The following is a 26,052-nucleotide window of genomic DNA, read 5'->3' on the forward strand; positions in this document are numbered from 1 at the left end:
GAAGAAACAAAAACATTTTGCCCACAGTTATTATGGCCCTCCGTGGCTTCACATTACAGACCAAACACGTGATAATACGGATGTGACCCTTGACCTTTCACACGTGTTCATGATGGAGTAATGTGTATCTTTACTTTAAGTTTCGTTCGTAAAAAACGGGAGAGTTCATGTTAATCGCACATCACCTACCAAAATGAAGGTCAAAGTACTAAGCAGAAACCCAGATGATTATATTCGAGAAACAAAGAAGGATATACAGCGAGGTAAGGGCACGTTTTCTGTTTTGCAACTCGCGTTGACTGTTTTCTTTTCCACCCACAAAACCATGCAAGTCCATGTGTGTACGGCGCAGACATACTGTAATATCCCTATAATCCCCATCGACTTGCCAAATGTACAGTAATGCGTGTAAAGTAAATAGAGTCGAAAAATTAAAAAATAAATGATAAAAGTGAGGGAGGTGCAAATCAGAATTACAGTGCTTGTGCGGGGCAAATTAGAAACATCATCGACCGATAAACAACGTGCAAGTAAAAAAATCGTTGAATATTCGTGTAAAAAGTAATTTTTTAGTAGTAAATATTCGCGGGAGTATGATGGAGACCACTAGTGCCGTCTGATCTAATGAGGATGATCAGTTCCGAATTTAATGGGCACTTCATGCCAGATTCACAGACTAAAATACAGTAAAAAGGAGCGTTAAGCAGTGTGACACTTAAATAAGTCATCTGAGATGCTTGGACACAGGAGTAAGAAAAACAACGATCATAACAGCGCTTTTCGTTATTTCATTAGCAATCAGCTCAATGTTCGAAACATTGTGCAATACGAACTTGGTTTATCCAAGATCCACGTTTTAATAACAATCTTGACTGAACGGTTTATAGTAATTTTGTCCCGAGTTACAGGATATTTGGCGATTCGTACGACCGTAACAGTCACCGAAAAACCATTTTTCATCGACACTGTATCCAGGGCAGTACGTGAACAGCCATTTGTAAAGTTGAGTTGCAGTTGCAAGAAAAAGTTTGTGAACCCTTTGGAATTACCTGCATTTCTGCATTAATAATTACTCATACAAATATGGTCTGATCTTCAACTAAGTCAGAATAATGGACAAACACAATCTGCTTAAACGAATAACACAAACAATTGTACTTCTTGTCAATATTGAACACATCGTTTAAACATTCACACTCCAGCCTGGAAAAAGTATGTGAACCCTTGTATTTAGTAACTGGTAGAACTTCTTTTAGCAGCAGTAATCTTAACCAAACGTTTCCTGTAGCTGCTGATTAGATTTGCACCGTTAGGAATGGTCTACAATTCCTCCTTACAAAACTGTTTCAGTTCATTGATATTTCTGGGATTCCTTGCGTGAACAGCATCTCAATTGGGTTGAGGTCTGGACTCAGACTTGGCCATTCCAGAACACAAATGTTCTTCTGTTTAAGCCATTCTGTTGTTACTTTACTCCTAGGTTTTGGGTCCTTGTCTTGTTGCATCACCCAGCTTCTACTAAGGAACAAGTAATAGGTTTATTCCACGCTGAAAAGAGAAGAAAGAAAACATTTCGGCCGTGGAGCCTTCTTCAGGTGTCCAGGTGTTCTCTTTTCAGCATGGAATAAACCTATTGTTCCTTTGCAGCCTAAGCATGCTGAAGCAGCTACAACTTCTATTAAGCTTCAGGTGACAGACCGCTACACCGATATTCTCCTCTAAAATTTCTTGATACAAGTTTGAATTCATTGTTCCCTCTATGATAAGCTGTTCAACCAAACAGCCCCAAACCATGATACTTCCTCCACCATGCTTCACAGTTGGGATGAGGTTTTGGAATGCAGTGCAGTGCTCTCCCCCTCCAAACAAACATAGCATTGCGCTTTCTGCCAAAGAGCACAATTTGTCTCATCCATCCACAGAATATTGTCACAGAAGCGTTGTGGAACATCCAGGTGGTCTTTTGCAAACTTGAGACGTGCAGCAATGCTTTTTTGGCAAGCAGTGGTTTCCTCCGTGGTATCCTTTTATTAACACCATTCTTGTTCAGTGTTTTTCTTATAGTGGACACATGAACACAGGCTTTGGCAAGATCAAGAGATTTCTGCAGGTCCTTTGCTGTTACTCTGGGGTTCTTTTTCACCTCCTTCAGCATTGCAGGATGCACTCTTGCTGTGATCTTTGCAGGACGCCCACTCCTACTGAATTTCCTCCATTTGTACACAGTTTGTCTTACTGTGGATTGATGAACATCCAGGCCTTTAGAAATGCTTTTGTAGCCTTTTCCAGTGTTATGCATCTCGACAATTCTTCTTCCAAGGTCCTCTGATATTTCTTTTGATCAGGGCATGGTTCATATGAACAGCTCTTTCTTGAGAAGAGCAGACTCTGTCAGTAACCAACCTTTCTGTGCCTTTTTTTATAGGGCAAGGCACCTCCAATCTCATCTCATTGATTGGAACACCTGACTCCAATTAGCTTTTGGAGAAGTTATTAGCCTAGAGGTTCACATACGTTTTTCAACCTAGACTGTGAATGTTTAAATGATGTGTTCAGTACTGACAAGAAGAAGTACAATTGTTTGTGTGTTATTAGTTTAAGCAGATTGTGTTTGTCTATTATTGTGACTGAGGTTGAAGATGAGACCACATTTTTATGAGTAATTAACGCAGAAATCCAGGTAATTCCAAAGGGTTCACAAATGTTTTCTTGCGACTGCAATTTCAGAATACCCGATTCATTTTGCTTTTGTTTCTGCACACATTACATGATCTTAGTTCTGCTGAATCAATTTCTTTGTAGTAAGTGCTCTTTTCGACATCGAGACAGTTCAGTTTATTGTCATCTGCACTTGTGCAATGAAATGCTTATTTGCATGTATGCTCCAATACAGAGACATTAAGGAAACACCAAAAACGTAAACACAGAACAGCAGCAGCAGCAACAATGAGTTAAATAACATACAACTTAAAAGCAAATATCAGTGTGAGCCAGTGGTAGGGGTAGAGTTCAGTAATCTGACAGCCTGTGGGAAGAAACTGTCTCTGAATCATGAAGTTCGTGCCTTTATGCTCCTGTAAAGGTTACCAGAAAAATGAGAAACCAGGATGATTAACGATACTTCCAGCCTTCCTGAGACAGTGAGTTGTAAAAATGTCCCAAATAAAGGGGAGCTGCACCCCAGTGATAGACTGGGCTGACCTGATCACCCCCTGTAACGCTTTCCGGTCAGACAACTACCCGCTGCCAAACCACACTGTAATCCCACATGTGATCACTCTCTCAGTAGCGCACCTGTAAAATAGACCAACTGTTTTCAGCTGTCTCAGGAAGTAGACTACTCTCTTGGCCAGTTTTGTTAAGGGTCCTTTTGCAAACAGGCAACATACAGGGCTGTGGGTAAAATCTGATTTTAGAAGAGCGTCAATTAGTACTATTTATTTCTGCCATTCTCCTGCAGTGCCAAGGAACTATGACCCATCTCTCCACCCTTTTGAAGTCCCGAGAGAATACAGCCGAGCTCTGAATGCAGTCAAGCTGGAGCGAGTGTTTGCTAAACCTTTCCTGGCTTCCCTGGATGGGCACAGGGATGGGGTGAACTGCATGGCCAAACACCCCCAGAGCCTGTCCTCTCTGCTTTCGGGAGCCTGTGATGGAGAGGTAAGTGCTGAGTGAGACAGGATGTTCATTTGACTAAAGGGAACCCATGAGATCCTTGTGACTTGCTTCAGGCATTGTAAGGGTGGGTGAAAATGTGGACATGTTAAGATGGAGGCTTTTTGGTTGTCTGTATGTTTTTACAAAGAGGACGTCAATAATAAATATGTGACCAGCAAGTATTCCTACTATTCTCTATGAGTTTGGTTGAATGGTTCTTGAAGGAATGCTATTCAAAAATGCTGTCTGCAGTAATATTAAAGCAGCATTGCAAATACATTACTTATTATATTTTTTGGTTCTGGTGGTTCTTTTCAGCTTCATTTATTGATGTTTACTTTGCTGTATATGAGCAATATAGAGGCTTCCTTGTATTAAAACAGTCATCGATTAAAATGCTCCTGAAGTTTTATTTTACAGGTAAATGGTTGAAAGAATATAACAACCTCAGTACGGCTGCTTTAAAATGTGAGCGACCTTTGAAGCGCATCTCATTTGTACGATAAAGGATGGTATTTCGTTTTATTTAACCTTATCAAATTAATGTCGTCTTCAAATATCAATAAAACGAAAATCTCCAGTCATGCAAGTGAACCTCGATAAAGCTGGAACTCTTGTGGCTTTATCATGTTCAATTACCTAGACAATAGCAATGGGAGTTTGGCTTAAGGGAGAGATGCGTTCACTTCTGGTGATGGTTATAGCGGTAGCATTTTTAATAGGGAGGACAAGACATCTTGTTCCTCAATATTACCATTCCTACTGGGAAATTCCCACATTTTTCCTGGCCCGCCAAGGAAGATAAGCAAGTCCTTTGTCCTTTGTCAAGAATAAGCCCAAAAGCACTGCGATGAAACCTCAGTTCTGCTGCTTGTAGCCACTACTTTTTACTTACTCAGACTTCATGACCACAATTGAGGACAGGGACATAGAGAGCAAGGTCTGAGAATTCAGCTCCTGCTTCCTCATCATCGACCAACATTGACCCTGCAACATTTGCCAACACCAGCAGTGTGACCTCGCTGTCCCTGTACCTGGAACTGCTCTATTAAACGCAAGACCTCTCCTCTGCCAGGAGAAAAGCTCTTCACATTCTTCTAGGAGAGAACAACCATGACGTCTCAAACCTCAAACCTGCAGCTTTACACTCAGCAGTGCCAAGCTAAATGCATGTTGGAGATCAGTCAAGGGAGACAAGAAGGCATCATCACTACAAACGGCTGGATGCCAGCCCCAGGTCCAAGGACTGGATACTCTCTAACTGGGCTACGCCTTGATATCCTCTCCATGAAAATCATGAACAGGAGTGGTGATGGTGCACCCACCTTGAACGAAGTCGACTTATTGCGGACAACGCAGACACAGGTCTCACGAGTCCAAGAGGCAGAAGTGGCAGCACAAACTCCCACAAGACATCCTGAGGAATGTGCTCATGTGTCTTCGCTGGGTCTAAAAAAACAGGGGAATTCTGGACTGGCAAAATCTCAAAAACTCAAAAACGTCTGTGTGAATGCAAGGAGCAGGTCAGTTATGCCACTCCTGGGATGAAATTCACATTGTTCATCCTCAGTCCCAAGGCTCACCTAATGGACAGAGTCCACGCTGCAGAGCTCTTAGCACAGGGAGTGTGATTCCCCCTATAGCTGGAACATGCGGCCTGGTCTTCCAGGAAGCACTGCCTGAGTCTGCCAGCCCTGAACTGGAGTTACCGGCTGGGAGCCCCTCCACTGCATGGAGGAGAGATGGACTGTATCTGGTTGGCACCATTGCCACCTCTTTCACCAGCTCAGGCTCCTTCCCGCCAGAGATTGAACATAGTAGCAGTGTGATGTTTGTGTCTGCCACTTTCTTGGTTTCTGAAAGGATTTCTGGGTATTAAAATAAAATTCCCATTTCTCCTGTCCAGGTTTTTTTTATAGTAATATATGTGTTTGTGTATTTTTCTTCAGTCATCTTGTTACAGAATGAGGTAGCATCTTGAAAGTATGGTTGTTTGAGAATTCTTCGTAACACGTGGGCTTTTGCCAAATATGAATGACAATTAACAAACAATTGCCTTTTCTGTACTTAAATTTTCTATATAGAGAAACAGTAGGTTTTTGGTTTCATCTTACGATTTGTGTCAACAGGTAAAAATTTGGAACTTGACCAAGCGCGAGTGTGTCCGTACTTTGCAAGCACACGAAGGCTTTGTGAGAGGGATGTGTGTACGGTTCTGCGGTACTTCATTCTTCACAGTAAGTCAGTAAAAAACAATCAAATTACCAGTTATTTTTTCTGCACTCACCTGGTTTGGAAAGACCAGTTATTTATTTATTTTTTTACATCTCGACTCTAAAGGGGCTAAAAACCTGCAGCCGCACATGGGAGAATGAGGAGGTGTAGACCAACTCCCATGACCCACCCACCTTTGCGACACTTATATTTTGAACACATAGCATTTTTAAAAAATGTTCTCTAATCACTTGGATCAGACGGCACCCCGATTTCATTGTCGTCATTTCTTTTTGACGTTTGTGGTATATTGTAACAAAAAATCTACAGACTACAGAAAGTTAGAAAGGTCTCTTTAGGATGATGAATGAAGCTGACTTTTGGGTTGTTCTTCTAATGAACTGCAGACCGGCGATGACAAGACCATCAAGCAATGGGATATGAACGGACCTGGATATGGGGAAGAAGAGGAGCCTCTTAACACTATTCTTGGCAAGGTATGATCTTTATTCCATGATGCAGGTGTTTGAAGTGTCTGCATTATCCTGTATTCTAAAGTATTTTGAGTTTGTTAACATTCATGGCTTAAGGGTACATGATTGCCCCTCAGATACTGAAACTATTACTGCTCTAGTAGTACAGGAGTTAGTACTTCCCGTCTTTATATCCTCGAGGCAAGAAAACCCAACTCTGTGACTCTCTTAACAGAATGTGCCATACTTTTGAAATGCTTTTAAACGTTTATATGCAATAAATGATGCTGGAAAATAAAATGCACAGCGTTTTCAACATGTCATTTTTCTTCTTACGAATTAATTGGCCTTAATCTTTCTACTTTTTTCGTACCCATCTGCCATTTGTACTTCTGTACTAATTGTATGAAGCATCGCTTAATTTTTTTCATTTTGATTTTCCTGCTCACTAAAGCTCTTCCCGGTTTTGAATAATCTTGAAAAAATTGAAAAAGCAGGCTCTAAATGCAAAGTACAATCAATACATCTACATCAATAAAATGTTTGAATCAAACATGGAGTAATCCCTGATTGTTACCCCCACAAAAAATGAAGTAATGTATTTACATCCCACAAATGTTTTTTCAGTTCATTTCCTTTACTTTTAGCATTGTTCCTTTGATTTACTGTAAAGATAACAAGCAAAGTATCTTGTCTGGCACATGCCGGAAATGGTATTCTGACTGTATTGGATACCCTTTAATTTGACTACATGATGAGCCAGGCTTGCTGTTGCTTTCCCAGTCAGTGTACACGGGAATTGACCATCATTGGAAGGAGGGAACCTTTGCCACGTGTGGCCAACAGGTGGACATCTGGGATGAGCAGAGAACTAGCCCCATCCGCAGTTTCTCCTGGGGTGTGGATAGTATCATCAGTGTCCGCTTCAACCCTGTGGAGGTAAGGACAGGAGTGACGTTAAATCCCTTGTCATTAGACTGAGTGAGTAAGTGGGGAGAAAAATAACAAAACACAGATGGTATAACATAAGAGTAATACCATTTTATTATATTACTTTTTAATATATTCAGAACTCCATGAAACTGCTAGTGTGCTATATTGAAGAACACAGCCTCCATGAGCTAATATGTTACTTTGTGAAATACGGCTTGTAATTCTGAAAGCTCTTGAATTGCTTAACTCCAAATTTGGCAGGTAATTGTTCAGATATCAGCACAGATAAAATATGTTGAAATAAGAAACTCTTGAAAGTTGGTGTTTTTAATCGCCTTCAGTCTTGCTTTGCACATTCAGATCACAGGTTGTATACATAAACTTCATGCAATATGAGGTATATAAACATAAAGGACGTCTAATTTGTTCTTCTTGATATGTATGCTGAATTGCACCTGCTGGGATATCCAAAACTCCACTCTAGGTCTCTTGGGCATCAATTCAGTTGCATAGCTAGCAATGCTGTATAACTATCGAAGAATTCCTGTGTAAAACATAGTTTAAAAGAACTGGATCTGCCTCTGATGCAGGTTTTATTATAATATTACGATTTGTGTAATTTAAAGTTCTCTGTCTACACGAAGCAGTTTGTGATCAAAAGCTCCAGAGGACACATTTATCACTTCTGTGAAAAAAAATAATTTTAAGAATGTCTATACAGTAAAATAGCTGTAACAGTTTTCTGTCCGATTGTGTTTTGAAGTATATATTGTTCAGTAAAAATAAAATTGTTAATGGTAGAAATGACCACACATTTGTCCTGGACTGGGAATATGAACACATTATATTGAAGGTTTATGCATCTTTCATTTATGAAATATACAAGACCCCTCCTCCTTTTTATTCGAATTTATCAGTTCACATTACTTGTTCTCTGAGTAAAAAGGGGATATTTTTAATCAGAAAACTCCCAACTTAATGTTTTTTTTTTTGTATAGGTTAGAATTATGTGCAGGATAATGGATTAATGAGCAGCTGAAGACGGTAAAATGTTCAAACAAAGCTCATACCCTATTTTTGCTTTGACACGTAAGGACATAAGAGGACATTTAAGGAGATCCAAACAAGATGAAGCCATTTGGTTTGCAGTTCGTAGTGGAATTAATCCAAGGATCTCGCCCAGACATTTATTGACAGAATTTTGGGGCATCTTCTCTTAAGTGTTTTACATCTTTAGCATTTATGTTTTACATATTTCTTTCTGCGTTTTTGTGATTCTGGGTTTAATGGCTTCAACATCCTCTTGCAGCCTGAACTTCTTGCGAGCTGTGTTTCTAACCGGAGCATCGTGCTGTACGACATGAGGCAGGCGACTCCGCTGAAGAAGGTGATTAAGAAGGGCCCAGAGCCTCTGCTTTTTCATCGCTATAAGCAAAGTTGGCAATCTCAGACATGTCTGCGTGTGGTATTGATACAGTGTGCTGTTACTCTTTAGGTCATAATGAAAATGCGGAGCAATGCTTTGTGTTGGAATCCAATGGAAGCCTTTATGTTTACATGCGCGAATGAAGACTACAAGTGAGTGGATCGATGTGTTGTCTTCAATTGGGAATTGTTGCCCTGTTTTGAAAACTTTCTATTGTTGTTTTTAGCAAGAAAAGAATGCAAAGCCCTTATTAGCAGATGTGTAAGTAGTTATCTTTTAGCATGTATAGCTTAATTGTAACATGTGGCTTTTGTTTAATTAAGTGAATTTGTTCCTAATTGTGCCTTCAGATACCAAAAGATATAACAACCTTTATTTTATCTAGTGAATTTAAAACCCTTACCTCAGAGTTTCTAATAGTTAACCAGTGTGTAGTTGATCTGTAGTACTGCCCAGAGCTATGGCCTGCTGGACTCTCAGAGGGACTAGATTGGATTGCCATCAGATGGAATAGTTTGCTCTGTCTCGGAGTGTGCTTGGACTAAAACCATAACTTGCCTTTCCCTCACAGCTTGTACACCTTTGACATGCGACGTCTGGACTCACCCGTCATGGTGCACATGGACCACGTGTCGGCAGTCCTGGATCTTGATTATTCCCCGACCGGGAAGGAGTTTGTCTCCGCCAGTTTTGATAAATCCATCCGCATTTTCCCAGCGGACTCGGGGCACAGCAGGTCGGTCTCCGCCTGCCTTTTCATGGTCTTTGTCCTCCCCACCCCCCTCACCCCACTTCTCTCATGAGCACATTTGATCAAGCAGGACACAGGTAGCTGTCTGTCAGTGCCGGTCACCGCTACTGGTGAGCTTCCAGCGTGCAAGGAGGTGGTCACTTTTCAGTGCATCTTCACCGTGAGCTGCTTGAACAGCATGCTGTTAACTGTTAACATGCTGTTAACCTTTTTTGAATAACGTGCTGGAAAAAAATTGAAGTCAGAACAATTTAGGGACTCTGGATAGCCTGGATGTTGTTAGAATTGAAACATTTATGAAGATGTATACTGTGCATCTGTGGATAATATTATGAATTTACCTTTGTGTTAGGAGATTTTTGAGAATTTTAGTGTTTTTTTTGTACTTTCTATTTGTCCGATACAGAAGCCACTGGTTTCCAGGCCGGGTCTTTTGGAGTCAGTGTGTCTCTGTTTTTTGTTTCAGTCAAATTCTTAAAGGCTTACATGCTTCCTGATTTTACTTTTCTGTTTGGGCCATATATTTTAAATGCTTTCCACTCTTGTAAGATCGGAAGAGATTTGTAATGATGTCATCCAAGTGCCAATGTCTGAGTGTCAGACTTGCCTTTTGTAAGCGTAGTTCTTGAAATGGAATTGTTGTGCCCTGGCACAAGGAACAGAATTTCACTGGGGAGTGTTTCATGCCTTGTCTTCCCCCTGCGTCTGTTCATCATCAATCCATCATCTATTAAGAGCTGCTTAGCCAGAAATAAGGGCAAAGGTTAAGAAGAGTCCGCTTAATGTCCGGGATGCCGGAGTTATTGGAAACAGTGCCGTTAAACTAGGGCATGTTTGGAACTCGACACTGAGCGCAGAAATAAGTTTAAACATGCAGATCAATTAAAGCGATCAATTAGCACTGGGATTTTAGAGCTCAGTTGGAGCGAAAATTAGAAGACAGTGGTCCCTCGGGGTCAGGATTGGGGAATCACTGATCTGTGCAATGAAAAGCTGCCATCGAGAGGAGGATTTGGACTTTGTCATTGGCAGACTATTTATTCTTGGTGTTGCTTATTAAATTAAAATAGGTCCGGCTTTTCTATAGCTGTATTAAAAACCAGCACCAGTGCAGATTGTACAGAAGGCCGGAGTTGGCGAACGCAGGAATAGATCGTACTGATACAGTGACAGTCTTGTATTTGTTTTTCTAAGAAGGTATTGTCTTGTGTTTTGCCAGTATCATAATTTAAATTATTACTGTCAACAGAATTAACCAGTAAGTCTTTGTTTAAATATTCAGTGTCAGGAATTTGATGTGGTATACTCTCCACTTTGCCATTAAACCCCTTCCTCTGTATTGTTTTCTGAATTTCTTAAATGTTTGATGCTGCCCAATGTTCCCTAATATGCCTAATAGGTATTGCTTAAAACTGACACAAAACTTTTAAAATTAAACCGGTTAAAAGTTTCTGAGAAGTCTTTTCTTGGAAATGCAAATAAAAATCTTATGTGATTATCACATTATTGGCATTCTGAGGTAAAAATCATTGTCTGTATTGCTAATTGCCATACTTGGGTAATATAAAAATATTTTGTCCTGAGACCTCAGGGATGCAAATTTGTTCTCTCATTCAGTCAAACTACACCTAATTTGTTTAAAAGGATGCAGTGATTATTTAGAAGAGGATAGCAAATAGCAGAATAATCTGATAAAAAGGCTTTGAAAGTTTTAATGATGGCAGAAGAACTGTGATATGGATTAGAGATCAGTTCAGTGCTTACGAAGAATTAATTTAGCAATCTTCATGTAGTCCTACAGAAAATAATTGTTTAATGCAAGTGGTATTGATCCACGTGTTCATGGGAACAAGTCCCTTGTGTGGGGTTGTTAAATATTGATTTTGATGCAGTATTAAAATGTGTTTGGTCATGATTTAGCAGAATATTCCACAGTTTGCTGAACTTGGAATAATGTGTTTTATGAGGTCAATGTAAATTGGGCCCTTGATTAGCAACTTTAAGATAACTGGATGCCAATTAGGATGACTGCTGAGCCCAGAAGAGAAATGATGAGTGAAGGAGACAGGGAGGATTAATATCAGTAGGTGAATACTGTGCAATCATGCATTGCTCAAGCAATATTAGTCTGACCAATTCTTCAGCTGGGTCTACTGTAATGCAGAATGGTGTATGGTGGTATCTTTTTTTTTGGAATAAAAGAAAGATGTTGATTTCTGCTGTAATATTTACTTTCTATGTAAGAAGTGAAGTAAGTGAGTGAAGTACTTAGAATGTGATACTGTTCAGGTTTACCTTACACCTGGTAAAATGATCATTTAAGGTTCTTCATGATGTTGTTTTTAGTTTGGTCGTTGCAAAACATTTGTTTCTAGATTGGATTTCAAACGTTTAATCTGGCCTAAACATTTAAAGTAACCGTGACTTTGAAACCTTGCTTTGAATGTCACAGTCGTGTCCGGTTCTGTCTCGTTGCACGTTGTTTAACTCATGTAGTAAGTGATTACCTGTTGCTATCTGTGCTCAGCCCTGCTATGGAGTTAACACCTATTTTAGCAAATAAAACTTGCTTCCAACGGGAATATGATTGTCGAATGCTAGCTCGCGCTGTAACAGTTGAGGTGCTCCAGGTGGAGGGTTGAGCGTATTGTGCATGAGGTTTCGACCTCAGAGTAAGGCTGCTTTTATTGAAGTATGAGGACAAACTGCAGCAAGTCTGTGCAAGACGCCTTTTAATATGGTATTTTTAAGCCCCATGTGAAAGCACTCCTGTCTTTGCAACAAGGGCGGTGTCTTGACTGAGCTGTTTGTGTCTTCCAGGGAGGTTTACCATACAAAGCGCATGCAGCACGTTATCTGTGTGAAGTGGTCATCGGACAGCAAATACATTCTGAGCGGTTCAGACGAGATGAACATCCGTCTGTGGAAAGCTAATGCTTCAGAAAAACTTGGAGTGGTGAGTATTCAGTATTTCAAACAGTTATTTCATACCTTTTGGCTTCCGTACTTTAAAGTCAGGTACCTCATTTTAGTGGATAAAATGACTTTTAGAGCCTGACCTTGCAGACATAGGGAAGTTTTTGGAGAATATAATAATGGGTTATTCTGGCCTAGTTTAATCTGAAATTGATCTTCTTTATGATGGTTAAAGACATCTATACATTAGAAGCTTCTGTCTGATTACGTTCAGTGAATCCAAATGCCTTCATCGATCTTCATCCAGTACCAACACCATTAACTTTTTGGACAGGCATTTTGACAAGTCAGAAGTCTTGATATGATCTCTCACAATAATGTTCATTAAAATTCTTGAATGCTCAAGTTCACATTTTTTGTAGTTTTCTTTGGTATACTTTAACATCAGTGCAGCATTAGATATAGATTTATACTGCACAGATATATGGGACACCACATAAATATCTGCGTATTGTCAGAGTGATTATTTATATCTTAAAATGGTTCATTATATGTATGATTTACAATAAAAAAGCAAACTCACAATTCACAAGGATCACCCTATTCCATAAATCAGTCTCCAGGGATTGATGCTTAATTTAATATGAAAAATAGATGCATCTTGGGCATTGTATTGGCCTGATGGTTAGTGCTACAGTCTCTCTGCTCTTTGGTACTGGGTTAGGTTCAGGCCTGGAGTGTGGAGTTTGGTCACTTGGTATTCATGTGGGTCTCTCCGGTTCCTCTCACCTTCCAAAGACATGCTGACTAGGCCCACGTTGTCGCTGTGTGTGTGTGCAGCACACTCGGCCATTGTTTGCATTGTGACGACAGTGTAGATTTAGCACATGAAACCATTCAGGGCAAAGTGACTGAAGCCTCAGCTGCCAACCCCCTCTTCCCCACAGCACGTTTATCTCTTCCACATGTCAGCTCTACTAGGCGATGGTGATTTTTTATCTAGATAAAAGGAGTAAAGCAGTAAGTACATTACTGCAAATCTGGAGGGTTTTTTTAACACTTGGAAAAAACGCATGAAATTAACTTTACAGTGATTTCACAATGAAAAAGGCTAGTCCTGATGACAAAGAGTTTTAATCCGGAAATCTGATTGTAGTTAGTGTTTTTGATACTTGCATGGAGCCAGCAGTTTTTAAACGTGCATTGTGTGTGCTCACAATGAGTGTACCAGCTGCCACAGAGAGCTGCCCATTCGAGCCCTGTTGCTTTCCTTGTGAAGAAGCGATGTCCTCATGGTTATCCACATGTGTCAGGCTGCTTCCTGCCCTGCGTTCCCCAGTGTGGGCTTATTTATGGGCAGTCTGGCTGAATGCCTACACGACTTCTATGGAAAAGAATGCTGATGTGCCAGAAACTCCAGCAAAATACTGTGATTGATCGCGGCAGGTATCACTTTGATGGGAATGTTTCTGTTAAAAAATCTTACAGTGATTTTTACTTTTAAGTATTAGCAACAGCCTGGTGCTTCAAAAAGAAAATCTCTAACTACAATACTAATAGAGGTGAAACCGCATGAGTAGATGTTGTGTGACAATATCACACTCAGTGAACGGGTGACATTCTAGAGGGAACATCCTTAAGTCTGCTTTTCAACCTCATGCTTCACAGATGTGCAGTTATTCAGACAGTTGTCCACCAGGGGAGCACATGAGTAAGATCAGTGCAAATTTCCTGTGACCTCAGGAATGAGGACCTCAAATAGTCTACTATGGAGATTTTGCTTTTTTTTCCAGGAGTGAATAGCCTTAAATTAGGCCCACAGCCAGAAAAGTCTGGTTTTGGATGACAGTGTTGTGATATAGAGATTGTATTGTCTTGCTTTGTTGGTGTCTTCACTCTGTTTCATGCGCTCCCCAGCTGACATTTTTACAAGATCATAACTGGAGAATACGCTACGAGCAATAGAATTAACAGAATTGAAAAGGCATTTTTTAACCTTCCTATTATTTTGCATTAATACGAAGTAGTCATGGAATGAAGACTGGAGTTGGCTCTTATGTTTGTCGTTAATGCAGAGAGTATACAAGTTGTCTGGAACCTTCTCAGCCCAAAAGGTGGAAGGGAAGTTCGTGAAATATTGTAAACATGGAAAGGTTTATTTAAATACTTCAAATTGTACTTCAGCCTAATCTAAACTGTAAGCATTGCTGCTGGACTCTGAAATGCTTTTTATGCTCTTGATTTAACTCAATATTGGGTGAGGGCCCTACTTTTGGCATGTGTTTTACTGTAAGTATATAGGACGAGATTTATTTGCAGGCCTTGCACTTAAAGAGATCAGCTGAGGGCTGCACCAATCAGCAGTTTTAATTGTCCAATCACTTAAAGCAGACCCTGTGAAATAATGACGCATTAAAAATCAAATTGTTCTGCATTTAGTGAGGGGTATTTAATTAAACAAGAAATGCTGAATCAATTCTCTGTCTTTTCTCCATAACGAACTGTGTGGTTGGATCAAGACGGTGGTTATGCGTGTTAGTCTTGTGGAGTGACCGCTTGAAATCAATGAAAACCCAGTGTCATTAACACCCTGGTGATGGAAATCCATGTCACAGATTGCTCTGGGACTTTTACAGACAGGAATTTGTTTTTAGGCCTGAAACACAGGGGACGTTATAACGATGGCCATATTTATGGTTCTGAATAGCTATCAAACAAGGCAGATTTACATTGTCATATTTACATGGTGACAATTTCATGACCTTTGCTACCATATTTACATTACGTGGAAGAATATTATTTTTGTTAGGTACACAATTTTAGTTTACTTTTTCCAGAATTTTAGGTGTTTTAGTTATCTAACCTTTAATTGAATTATCTTTTTAAAGAATTTGAAGAGGTGTATGACTTGCATTTATCCCATGTTGCTTCTGTTGTCCATAGATGCAGGGTTAAGTTTTGCTATGTACATAAATAGCTTAAATAGCTTGTGAACCAGGGGAGTCTTCGGGGTGTCTGTAAATCAGGGCTCTCTCAATGGTTCACACGCTCATAGCTTTAGTTCCATTGAATTCCCTAATTAGTCTAATTTAGTTCATAAGTCGAACTCGCCACATCTTTCCAGGTCTCACAATTCTTTATAGATGCTGCAATTCAAATGAGATCTCTCTTGTTAAGTTATGAACTGCAAAAGACTGTGAAAATGTAAACTTTTTCCAATCAATTAGCTGCAGTCATTGAGACGTTCTGCTGGAGCACTGTAGCTCAGAAGGCCTGTGTGAGGTTTTGGCACAAGACAGGAAACTTGTGCTGCCCCTGGTTTCCACCCATGAGAATTCAGAGGTGTGCGTCACATCTGAAACCATTTGTCACGTTCATTGCTGTTAGAATATGCCTTTAATTAGTCGTTTTATGACATAGAAAAGAGCAGTACATAGACACAGTATTTCATTTAAGCAAAAGAGAATTTAACATGCATTCCAAAAATGGGTATTGTGACATTATCTATTTAGGACACGGAATTGTTGAGACCTCTGTAAGTAGTGGAGTAACGTTATTAAGACTTTGCCAGGATATGGTGTAGTTATGACACCTGAAGAAGGCTCCACAGCCGAAAAGTTGTGTTTCTGTTCTTCTCTTTTTAGCATGGAATAAACCTTTACTTGTTCCTATGCTGTAGATTATCATTTGTAACTGCCTCTACAGCATCTTCAGGAATAAGGCCAAAATTTGTTTTTGTAAAAATACGTAATTTTAAAACTTTTTAAATTTTGTATTCAGTTTCTTTGTGGACTTTGAACATTAGTCCTTCAATATTATTTTTATAAAAAAAACAGTTTGTTCAGCTATTGGAAAATACCAGTGAGCTTAAAAGCTGAATTGACTTCAATTCTCCTCCCCACTGATAGCTGGTGTGTGGGGAGTGTACTGGCACACTTTGGCTGCCATCGCATCATCCAGATTGGGGCTATATACTGGTAGTGATGGAGGGGAGTCCCCATTACCTGTAAAGCACTTCAAGTGGAGTGTCCAGAAAAAAACACTATATCAGTGTATTCTTAGTAATATTTAAAACTTTATACATTGTTCCCAATCTATGAATAATACAAATTCAACTGTTTCATCAGTTTAATCAGCCTAGTTCAGTCCAGTGTCCTAAAACTAGTAGCTGATTATAGAAATGTTTCTGGTTCTAGAAACCTTTTCAAATTTGTTTTCCTCTGTGATGGTAGTTTTTTTTAAAATAGCTCTTAATATGTAAAAATACAGAATATGATTTTTATAGTAGTTCAGATGGGTAGCTGCGTCAGCATGCGTAGGCTGCAAAGGAACAAGTAATAGTTTTATTCCATACTGAAAAGAGAAGAGAGAAAACACAACGTTTCGGCTGTGGAGCCTTCTTCAGGTGTGATTTTTATGTTCAATTTGTTTTTTCAGGGAAAAGAAAGAATATTACATGGTAATTTTTTGTTATCATTTGGATTTGGATCTCCACTTATTCGGTGAAACAAACATCCTACTTCATAGGAAGATTTTTCAGTGCTGGAATGTCTGCATACACCAGTGTCCCAGGATCCTCCTTGTCTTCCTTTTACCGGCCTAAAAAGCTGAAAAGAATTTCATAAATTACTTTTAACAAGCTCCTGTTTTGTCTAGGGAAGCAGTGTGGTTGGGCGTACTCAGCAGCAATTTGCTTTTCTTAAATTGAATTTAAGAAAATCATTGCCTTTAATTAAAATAAAAGCCCTTTAAGGGGGAGTACTTCAGCAGTCTCTTGCAGTGTAAGGCAGGGAGGCCTAGCGATTTATTAGAACAGGAGGAGCTATCAAAGTGATCTTACTAAAGTGAGCCTGACTGCAAGAAAAGAGGTTTTATTTATTAACATTAATGGACGTGGAATCTGTTCATTGTTGAGGTGTAGAAGCAAAAGCAATCATTTAATTAGAGGGAAATGATAACTCCTTTTTCATTTTGACCGTTCACAATTTCATACACAGTGTGGTTTCTAAATATTATATTGCTCTTCATGTTGTCCGTTCATTTGCTTGTTTTTTTTTTTCTAAGACTGCTTTAAAGTTCCACATCACATTGAAATTTAAATATTTTCTTACAGAATGTAGCATAGAATAATTCCTTACACTTTTATAGCGCTTTTCTGGACACTCCACTCAAAGCACTTTACAGGTAATGGGGACCCCTCCACCACCACCAGTGTGTAGCCCCACCCCTATGATGCGACAGCAGCCATAGTGTGCCAGTACGCTCACCACACACCAGCTATCAGTGAGGAGGAGAAAAGAGTGATGAAGCCAATTCAGAGATGGGTATTATTATGAGACCATAACTGGTAAAGGCCAGGGGGAAATTTGGCCAGGGCACCAGGGGTAACACCCGTACTGTTTTAGAGAAACACACTGGGATTTTTAACTACCAAAGAGACTCAGGACCTTGGTTTTATGTCTCATCAGTAGGGCAGAGTGCCTTTATACAGTATAGTGTCTCATTTGCTATACTGGGGCATTAGGACCCTCGCAGACTGCAGAGTGTGCGCCCCCTGTTGGTCCCACTAACACCTCTGCCAGCAGCAACCTTAGTTGTCCCTGAAGGTCTTCCACAATTGTGTGCTGGTTTGAATGTTTTACTCACCATTCAAATGTAAGTAGCTTCTTTTGGACCTAGCCTGATTTAAACAAGAAATGGAAAAGGTAAGGGTCACAATTTTTGAAATGAGTGATGTTTTTCACTTTAGCTTTCCCTCCCTCTTGGTTTTAAATAGTGATGATGAGGATTTTTATTTCCTCCGTTGCAAAGGATGTAAATGAACCACGTATGTCTGGAAAATGACGCGATTGTATGAAATCACTTTGCTTGTTCAGTGAAGTTTTATCTCGCTTATGGTCTTGCTGGAGTAGTTTGATTTGGGGTAGATAGATTCTTTAAAAATCCAGTGCATTTTTAAAAAGTAACTTTAAAAAGTTTAAATTATTTTCAACAGGTTCAAAAAATAAATGCAGTTGTTGCAGTACCTAGTTATCTGATCAAACTTAAGGCATAATCCAAGGCATAAGGGATAAAATCATTTATCCTATGAGAAACATTTTATGTCAGGAGTAGTAAGCAGGTCTAGTTGTAATGTGTCCGTAATGTTTAAGGTGGCAGTAGTACATTTAAGTGGAGAAACGTGTGGCCAGTATGATCTCTGCAGTAAGCAAAAACTGTATACACTACCTGACACTTCTGTTTTGAACCTGAAAATGATCTTAGATTTATTATGCCTGTACCCTTAAGCGTCAACAATAATTTAATCTTAGTGAAGACAGTCCTTCTTTACTTTTTGCAGTACTCAAAGTTCCTGATGTTTTTGTTTTGAAAGTTTAGAAATGTTGCTGTGGAGATTGAATGTACTGTATTTGGGAAAAAATCAATGCTATCCTCATCAGCACGCATTTATGTATAAATTTCGGAGTAAAGCAATGCTGAAATCACGCCTTAATCAATATGGTAAATAGCGTATCAGAAGTACACATCTAAAATATTTCTTGCTCAAATGAACAATTTAGAACACGGGGCACTAGTGCTGGAATGGTGTTATTCCATTTGCAGCTTCAGGATTCTCAGATACAATGTTTGGGTTTTGCACCATCCTAAACCATATAATGCAGATTTGCATCATGCATCATACTAATGTAAGCTCTCAAAGGGGACCTCTATTAAAACTCATTAACTTCAACGTGTTAACATTTATGATACAATTATGATATGATATTTTATTTCCCTGTTGTGTTTTTTTAGCTGTAGAAATCAAATAATTGTATATGTGTGCTATGTGTATCCTGAGAAGCACTACACTAATATAATAATGACAAAATGAAACTACAGTAACCAGTAGATATTGGAATCTTGCTGTTGAGATGTTTGATCATCAATGGCACTGAGGAGCGTTGCTTGAACACTATACTCCAGTCATTGGTGGCTTGAGCCTGGACTAATCCATGGGATTGAGTATACACAGGATTCTTCAGGCAGCAGTGCACTGCCAGAGCACCTCTGAGGCTGGGAGGGTTTAAATCTGTCTGGGTGTTTTCTGTGTGCTGCTCAGCAGTAATCTCTTATCAGGCTTGACAAAAAGCCAGTGATAGCTCTATAACTGCTCTTTCCAATGCTAGGTCTGCTGTATGTGCTGTTGAGCTCACAATGTCAGATAAATAGACAAATTAGCAGTCACAGTACTGTTCAGATTTCTGAGGATACAGTATATAAGTTGTTACAAAGCGTAACAGTAGATTTCTCCTACACATCCATAGAGGTAGGATTTTACAGTACAGTTACAGATCAATTTAAAAGAACAAGGAACCAAACTCGCTACTCTGACATTCCTGCCGGTCAGAGGCATTCATCTTTTGACATGCTGCAAGTGCATGACAGGAGAGTTACCAACAATTGGAATAGTGGCATATCTCTCACTGACATCACTGCAAGTGTGCCAACACCAGGTAAGTCATAAGAGTCAACGGTGATCTGGAAAGCTAGAAGACCCCGGTTGACAAAGCTTACCTTAACTTTGTGTTACTCTGTCAGTTGTGCACTGCTATTTGGAAAGTCCTGGTAACAGCTGATCTGTGACTCAGTGACTCAGTAGAATACAGTTGTGAGAGGAATAGTGGGTGGGGGTTTAACAGCACTGTTGTAATTGGAAAATTCCAGCAGCAGTCAAGTTCAGGAAGTGGGGGTTCTTGTGGCAAACAGACGGAGAGACAAATTCTTGGGAACTCCTCCGAAATTTTGGTGGGATAAAAATGTTTTTACAGCGATTTGCATCATGGTCAAAGATGTGCACCTCACCGGGGAATTAAGCGGTAACGGTTTTTGTGTCCCGCTTTGATTCAGCTTGCTCCTCGGGAAAAAGCCGCACTGAACTACAACCAGAAGCTGAAGGAGAAGTTCCAGCACCACCCCAAGATCCAGCGCATTGCTCGTCACCGTCACCTGCCCAAAACCATCTTCAGCCAAATCAAGGAGCTGCGGATCATGAGGAACGCTCAACGCAGAAAGTAAGTGTTATAGCTTTCTTAATTAACATCCCATCATCATCATTTCAGGCATAGTTACACATCCTCCTCTCTAGGCTAGCAAATCAGAATGTCAGAATCCATCTTAAGGTTTAATGTTATCTACTGTTTGCGTCAGAGCTGCACTGGCTTCAAAGCAAGCATACATGTGCATATGAAAGAGGAAAAAATCAACACTGATTAAAAGCCTGCTCAGATAATTTAATTCTGTTTTCAAACTATTTTTTGAATGAACAATTTTCAGTCTGTCTGATGTCTGCAAGAATGGAATCCTGTGGGACAAATGGAAAGCATAGCTGCAGGAGGCAATAACTCTAGCTGCTCCGAGGGGTTTATTCATACAGAGTTTGCAAATCTGATACTCTGGGCTTACTAGAACATATAGGGGGAGAGGTGACATTGAAGATTACCTTTAAACAGGCTTCTTCCAATAAAGAGCTGGATGATCATCATCCATGTTTAAAAAAGACTTCTCCCCCCATCAGTGCAATCCCATATCCCTTTGGGTTGACTTGAGCAGAGGAACAGTTCGTATAACCTTCACCGCATTACAACCAATGTAGTGGAGAAACTATACTGTAAAAAAGGTGCCGTCCTTCGAGTGAGAACCAAGGTCCTGACTCTCCTTGGTCAATAAAAATCCCAGGATGTTTCTTGAAAAGATTAGGGGTGTTAACCCTGGTGTCCTGGCCTTATTTCTCCAATGGCCTTTACCAGTCATGGCCTCTTAATAATAATCCCTGTCTATGAATTGACTTCATCACTCTGTTCTTCTCCGCACTGATAGCTGATGTGTGGTGAGCGTACTGGCTCAGTTTGGCTGCCATCGTATCATCCTGGTGGGGCTGCACATTGTTGTTTGTGGAGGGGAGTCCCCATTACCTGTAAAGCACTTGGAGTGAAGTGCCCAGAAAAGCGCTATATAATTGTAAGGAATTATTATTAATTATTATAAGAAAAGAGGAAACCATTCAGCCAATCTATAACCTTTGGTGGTTAGCATGTGATTGGTCCATACCACCACGAAAGGTGTTCACTGGGCCAGCTGTGATTTAGTAACTCAGCTATCAGCATGCTAACCTTGAATGCCCTCCATGCATACAGATCATTTTCATTCAGATGGTGACTTTCTGATGCACAGGTTATTTTTTTTTCCTTTTGAAGCCATCAGTGTCTGAAAATTATCCCATGGATGTACCACACAGGGGTACTGATCTGGAAATTGTGGTCCACCTACTGACCCACCAGCACTACTTACAGCAGAAATCTCATTTTCTTTGGAGCTCTCCCATCCCTGACGCAGTCTTGCTTAGCTTCTGACTGTAAGAATAAACTGTAAAAAATGGGAACACAATTAAGAAATATCAGAAGCTAAACATCCTGCGTGATTATTAATGTATTACAAATTATGCAAAACTAAGTTATTAAGAATTTTATGAATGGTGCAGTACACTTGCTGCCACTTAAAAAAAAATAAGACTGAAGTCGTTCCTTTCAGTATTGGCTGCGTTTGATATTTTTTCAACCCTGGCAGTTATTTTCAAACCTTATCGTAAACAAGAAAGTTTATTTCCTATTGATGTGTTACAAATACTGGGCTTCCTTATGATAACCTGGAACCACTTTAAATCCAGTGCCACTCCAATAGACGTTACAGCCATCTTTAGATATTTGCAGATGGCTAGATTTGTGTGTTGCGTGGGCATGTGCGAATGCTGTGTGGGTTCAGCATCCGGAGATCCTCCTGTGCGTGAATTGTACTGAGAGTGGCTTGCTTTTGCAGTGCAGCTATGACAGCTGTGCTGAAGTGGCCATGCTTCATGATGACTTAGAGTAGGGTCACCCTGAGACGCCATTAGGTCTCCGAGCCACCCAGGAGTGCAGGATGTAAATGGAACGAGTGCGCCGAGTGCCAAGTTGAAAACAAAAGAGCTGTTTAGCAGTTAAGAGTTACATTGTAAATTGACTCTACACTGGCTTTCCTCCCGTTTTGTGAGCATAAAGGGGGCTAAATACAGAGCTCCCTTACAAAGCGTTCGTTTGGATCAAGTGGTGGCACATCTCCGTTTCCACTCTGCGAGTGCTGTGGCTGCGTTTCGCTGGCTCCTAGAGAAGCCTACTCGAGCTGAGGGAAGTGGGGCTGCTCTGTCCTTTCACAATGGGGGAAGCACACCTCCACCTCTTGTCTTTTTATGGGGGCGCACACCTGATCATCGCCATATCGCAGTTAAACTTTTTCCGAACATAGCAGCAGACGAATTGTTTTCGGTAGCTGTGCTTGCGTAATCCAATGCAGCTTTCCTGTCTCCTCTGCACACTGTAGTTAACTAAACTAGTTTCGGGTTCCATTGTGCCTCATGCAGCAAACTCAGGCAAGCACTGGACATGAAGTCATGCTTCTCTGTAAAATGTATTTCATGGGAAGATGTGTATTTCTCAAATGCAGCAGCAAGGTGTAATCATATAAACCCTAAATAATTAATAAAGTTAAATCATTGGGTTTTCATTCTTCTTTACCTTTTTTGACAAATGAGCCTCTATGTTTTTATTACTTTCGTAGCCAGCAGCTATATCACCCTGCAGCTCACAACTGGCAAACCAGGTGTGAGTCTGGCCAGTACCTGGATGGGAGACCTCCTGGGAAAGCTAAGGTTGCTGCTGGAAGAGGTGTTAGTGGCGCCAGTAAGGGGTGCTCGCTCTGCAGTCTGCATGGGTCCTAATGCCTAGTGTGGCGAACGGGACACTATATTGTAAAATGGCACTGTCCTTCGGATGAGACGTAAAACCAAGGTCCCGACTCTTCCTGGTTGTTAAAAGTCTCAGTGTGTTTCTCAAGAAAGAGTAGGGGTGCTGCACTGGTGTCCCGGCCAAATCTCCAATTAGCCTTTACCAATCATAGCCTCCTATTAATCCCCATGTATGAACTGGCTTCATCACTCTGTTCTCCTCCCCACTGATAGCTGGTGTGTGAGGAGCGTACTGGAGCACTTTGGCTGCTGTCGCATCATCCTGGTGGGGGCTGCGCGTTTGTGGTGGTGCTGGTGGAGGGGAGTCTGCATTACCTGTAAAGCACTTTGAGTGGAGTGTACATAAAATGCTATATGCAATATTTTATTGCCAAGTGTAGGGAATTACTTGTAGTTATTTTTGAACATATACAGATGTCTGCTATGTTTACCAGTGGGGCTGGCTGAGTTTGAGCTTCCTTACAGAGGTGTGGTGAAGATGTTGCTTACGATTCAAAAGAGCTCAGATGAACGCTGTGATCTTGATATTTTTTTAGTAATCGGGACAGTTTTTTTTTTCAGCCAGTAAGTACAATATGTTATTTTTTTGGCCTAGGTCATGAATGCTAAACACGTTATTTTGATTGTCAGCATTTTATTACTGCAGCATCAATATTAGTACACTATTTTGCTGCTTTAGTGCTGTGTACAGAAAATAATGGGTAGTGCAGAAATGCATTAAGGTGATAAGCTAACTTTGATTGTAGTTCAATATTACAACAATATTGAATGTAGTAATACGCAATGTTAGCGTATCTCAGTATTGATTAAAAGATGAAATGTAATTTATGCTGGGTGACCCTGCACCCTTCTCACCTCGTTTAGTTGTCTTGATCTTTAGAACAAACAGGGAATTCAGCTCACCTTTGTTTTTTTGGTTGTTTTTTGGGGGGGTGTTGTACAGAAAACTTACACAGGCATCACATTACTAAATCATGATTTTACCCCTCTCTTGATCAGTAAAGGAGACAAGGACAGTCCAGAGCATACTGTATATATAGGGTCAACCAATGTTTTAGTACAGCTCATTCTTTTCACATAAACAGTGCCAGAGAAAAAATAATTTGCATGTCTCCAACTATACCAGCTACTCGGGTATAGTTGGTGTTTTTGTTTACTACACTGAAAGAAGGGACCCAAATTGGTAGGGAATTCCTGAAGGTGGGGACAACAGATGTAAAGAAACAACCACCAAGATTTATATAGTCTTCAAGATCTTGGAAGATCTTAAGTTGTCATTAGGAGGTTGGTATGTCAGCAGAAGACTTTAGAAACAGCATAATATTTGACAGTGGAATATGGCCCGTTGGGCAGTAATGCGATTGTGATAATTGCTTTTGGACAGGATTCTGCCAGCGTATGTGCCAGCTGTAGACCATGGGTTGCACATGCTGTAACACCAATGAAGAGCAAGTTGCTGTATCACTGATAATAGGAAACAAAAGCATAGCAAAAAATCTCTCCATCAGATAAGAAAAGATATGGTTGAGGGTCTGTCAGTACTTGGAGGTGGTAAATGGATGATTTTACTGCACAATGGATGGAGTCAAAAGCTGAGTCTGCAAAAAGAACACCAAGATTTGCGTATGTTTTTCCTATAAAAGCGTCCCTGTATCACCATGGTCCTTCTGATCTTTCACCAGTTTCACACTGGAAACGTGCAGATGGGTGTCTCCTGCAAGCTCAGACTTGCCAGAGATGAAGAGTCTGTTTTTCCCAGTTTCATCTAACAGTGAGCCCTCTGATTGAAGAACAGTACTTCTGTAGAGCACTATCCCATTGAATACAACCTGAACACATTTGTTTTATAAAGAAGAGTGTTCTCTGTGCGTCGCGTGTCATCACTGAGCTCTTTGGCTCTTTAAAGGAACGACTGGATAAGATCCTTACATCATTTAGCTACTGTCTTACGATAAGAGCATTGTGAACCAGCTTTCTTGCCTTGACTATGTTACAAGATTGGCTCTGTGGTTCATTTAGAACAAGTATCTTGTAAATGGCAGAATGTTTGACTGTGCTGTAGATACAAGTTGCTCTCGTCATAAGTTGTCACTTTTGTTTTCTTTCTAGGCTAATGAATGTTCGCAAGCACAGCAAGTCTGGTTCTGTGCCTGTGATGACGGAAAGAAAGAAACACATGGTGGCTGTCGTGGAATAGCTGAGGACAACCAGCGATGGGACTAAAATCTACCATTCCTACCAAGGACCCAATGAATCCCAGCTCATTTTCTCCTTTACAAAAGCTGAAAAACAAGATATTCCATTGCTCCACAATGTAGACTTTTTTTGATTCACAGTTCTGTTTAGTACCTTTAAAATAAACCTGTCTCCCATGTCTTCAGTATTTATTTTTAAAACCTGCTTTGTTTTTCAGAATATAAGAAAAGGTACAAATGAGAAGAGGCCTGTTATCTTAACCAATTTTCAGTCCAAACATGCTAATTCTTCCATGAATACAGACCAGCTCTAATCTGATAAGAAATCTTTAATAAGGAACTTTATCAAAACCTTCTGAAAATCTAAATATACTATATCAAATGCTTGATGTGTCTCCATTATTATCACTGCTTGTTAAAAGAAGTCTAACAAGTTAATTTAGGCAAGACCTTAACAAGTTTAATTTAAATGGAGCAAGACCTACCTTTTCTACTTCCATGTTGATGATGACCTAGGGTCTTGAAATGTTCATTTAGTACCCCAGTCTCCTTTCTTTATTTAGAAATCTCCCTTTATCTTTGATGCCTTCAACATAATCAATTACTATTTTTTGGATGTTGTAATACTGAGAACCATTCTATTATTACTTCATTCACTCCATTATAGTATT

General features: G+C 40.0%; 1 protein-coding gene across 1 annotated transcript; it reads left to right on the forward strand.

Moving 5' to 3' along the window:
• Positions 1–6: 6 nt before the first annotated feature.
• On the forward strand, positions 7–25,569 carry dcaf13 (ddb1 and cul4 associated factor 13). Its single transcript, XM_015358093.2, has 11 exons — positions 7–263; positions 3,461–3,660; positions 5,787–5,894; positions 6,279–6,368; positions 7,128–7,283; positions 8,587–8,664; positions 8,773–8,855; positions 9,275–9,439; positions 12,275–12,410; positions 20,258–20,421; positions 25,296–25,569. The coding sequence occupies exons 1-11, from the start codon at positions 194–196 to the stop codon at positions 25,381–25,383; spliced, it is 1,338 nt and encodes a 445-aa protein (XP_015213579.1). The 5' UTR covers positions 7–193; the 3' UTR covers positions 25,384–25,569.
• The last annotated feature ends 483 nt before the right edge of the window (positions 25,570–26,052 follow it).

The sequence above is a fragment of the Lepisosteus oculatus genome, chromosome 10 (genome assembly GCF_040954835.1).
Source record: "Lepisosteus oculatus isolate fLepOcu1 chromosome 10, fLepOcu1.hap2, whole genome shotgun sequence".
Lineage (NCBI taxonomy): Eukaryota > Metazoa > Chordata > Actinopteri > Semionotiformes > Lepisosteidae > Lepisosteus > Lepisosteus oculatus.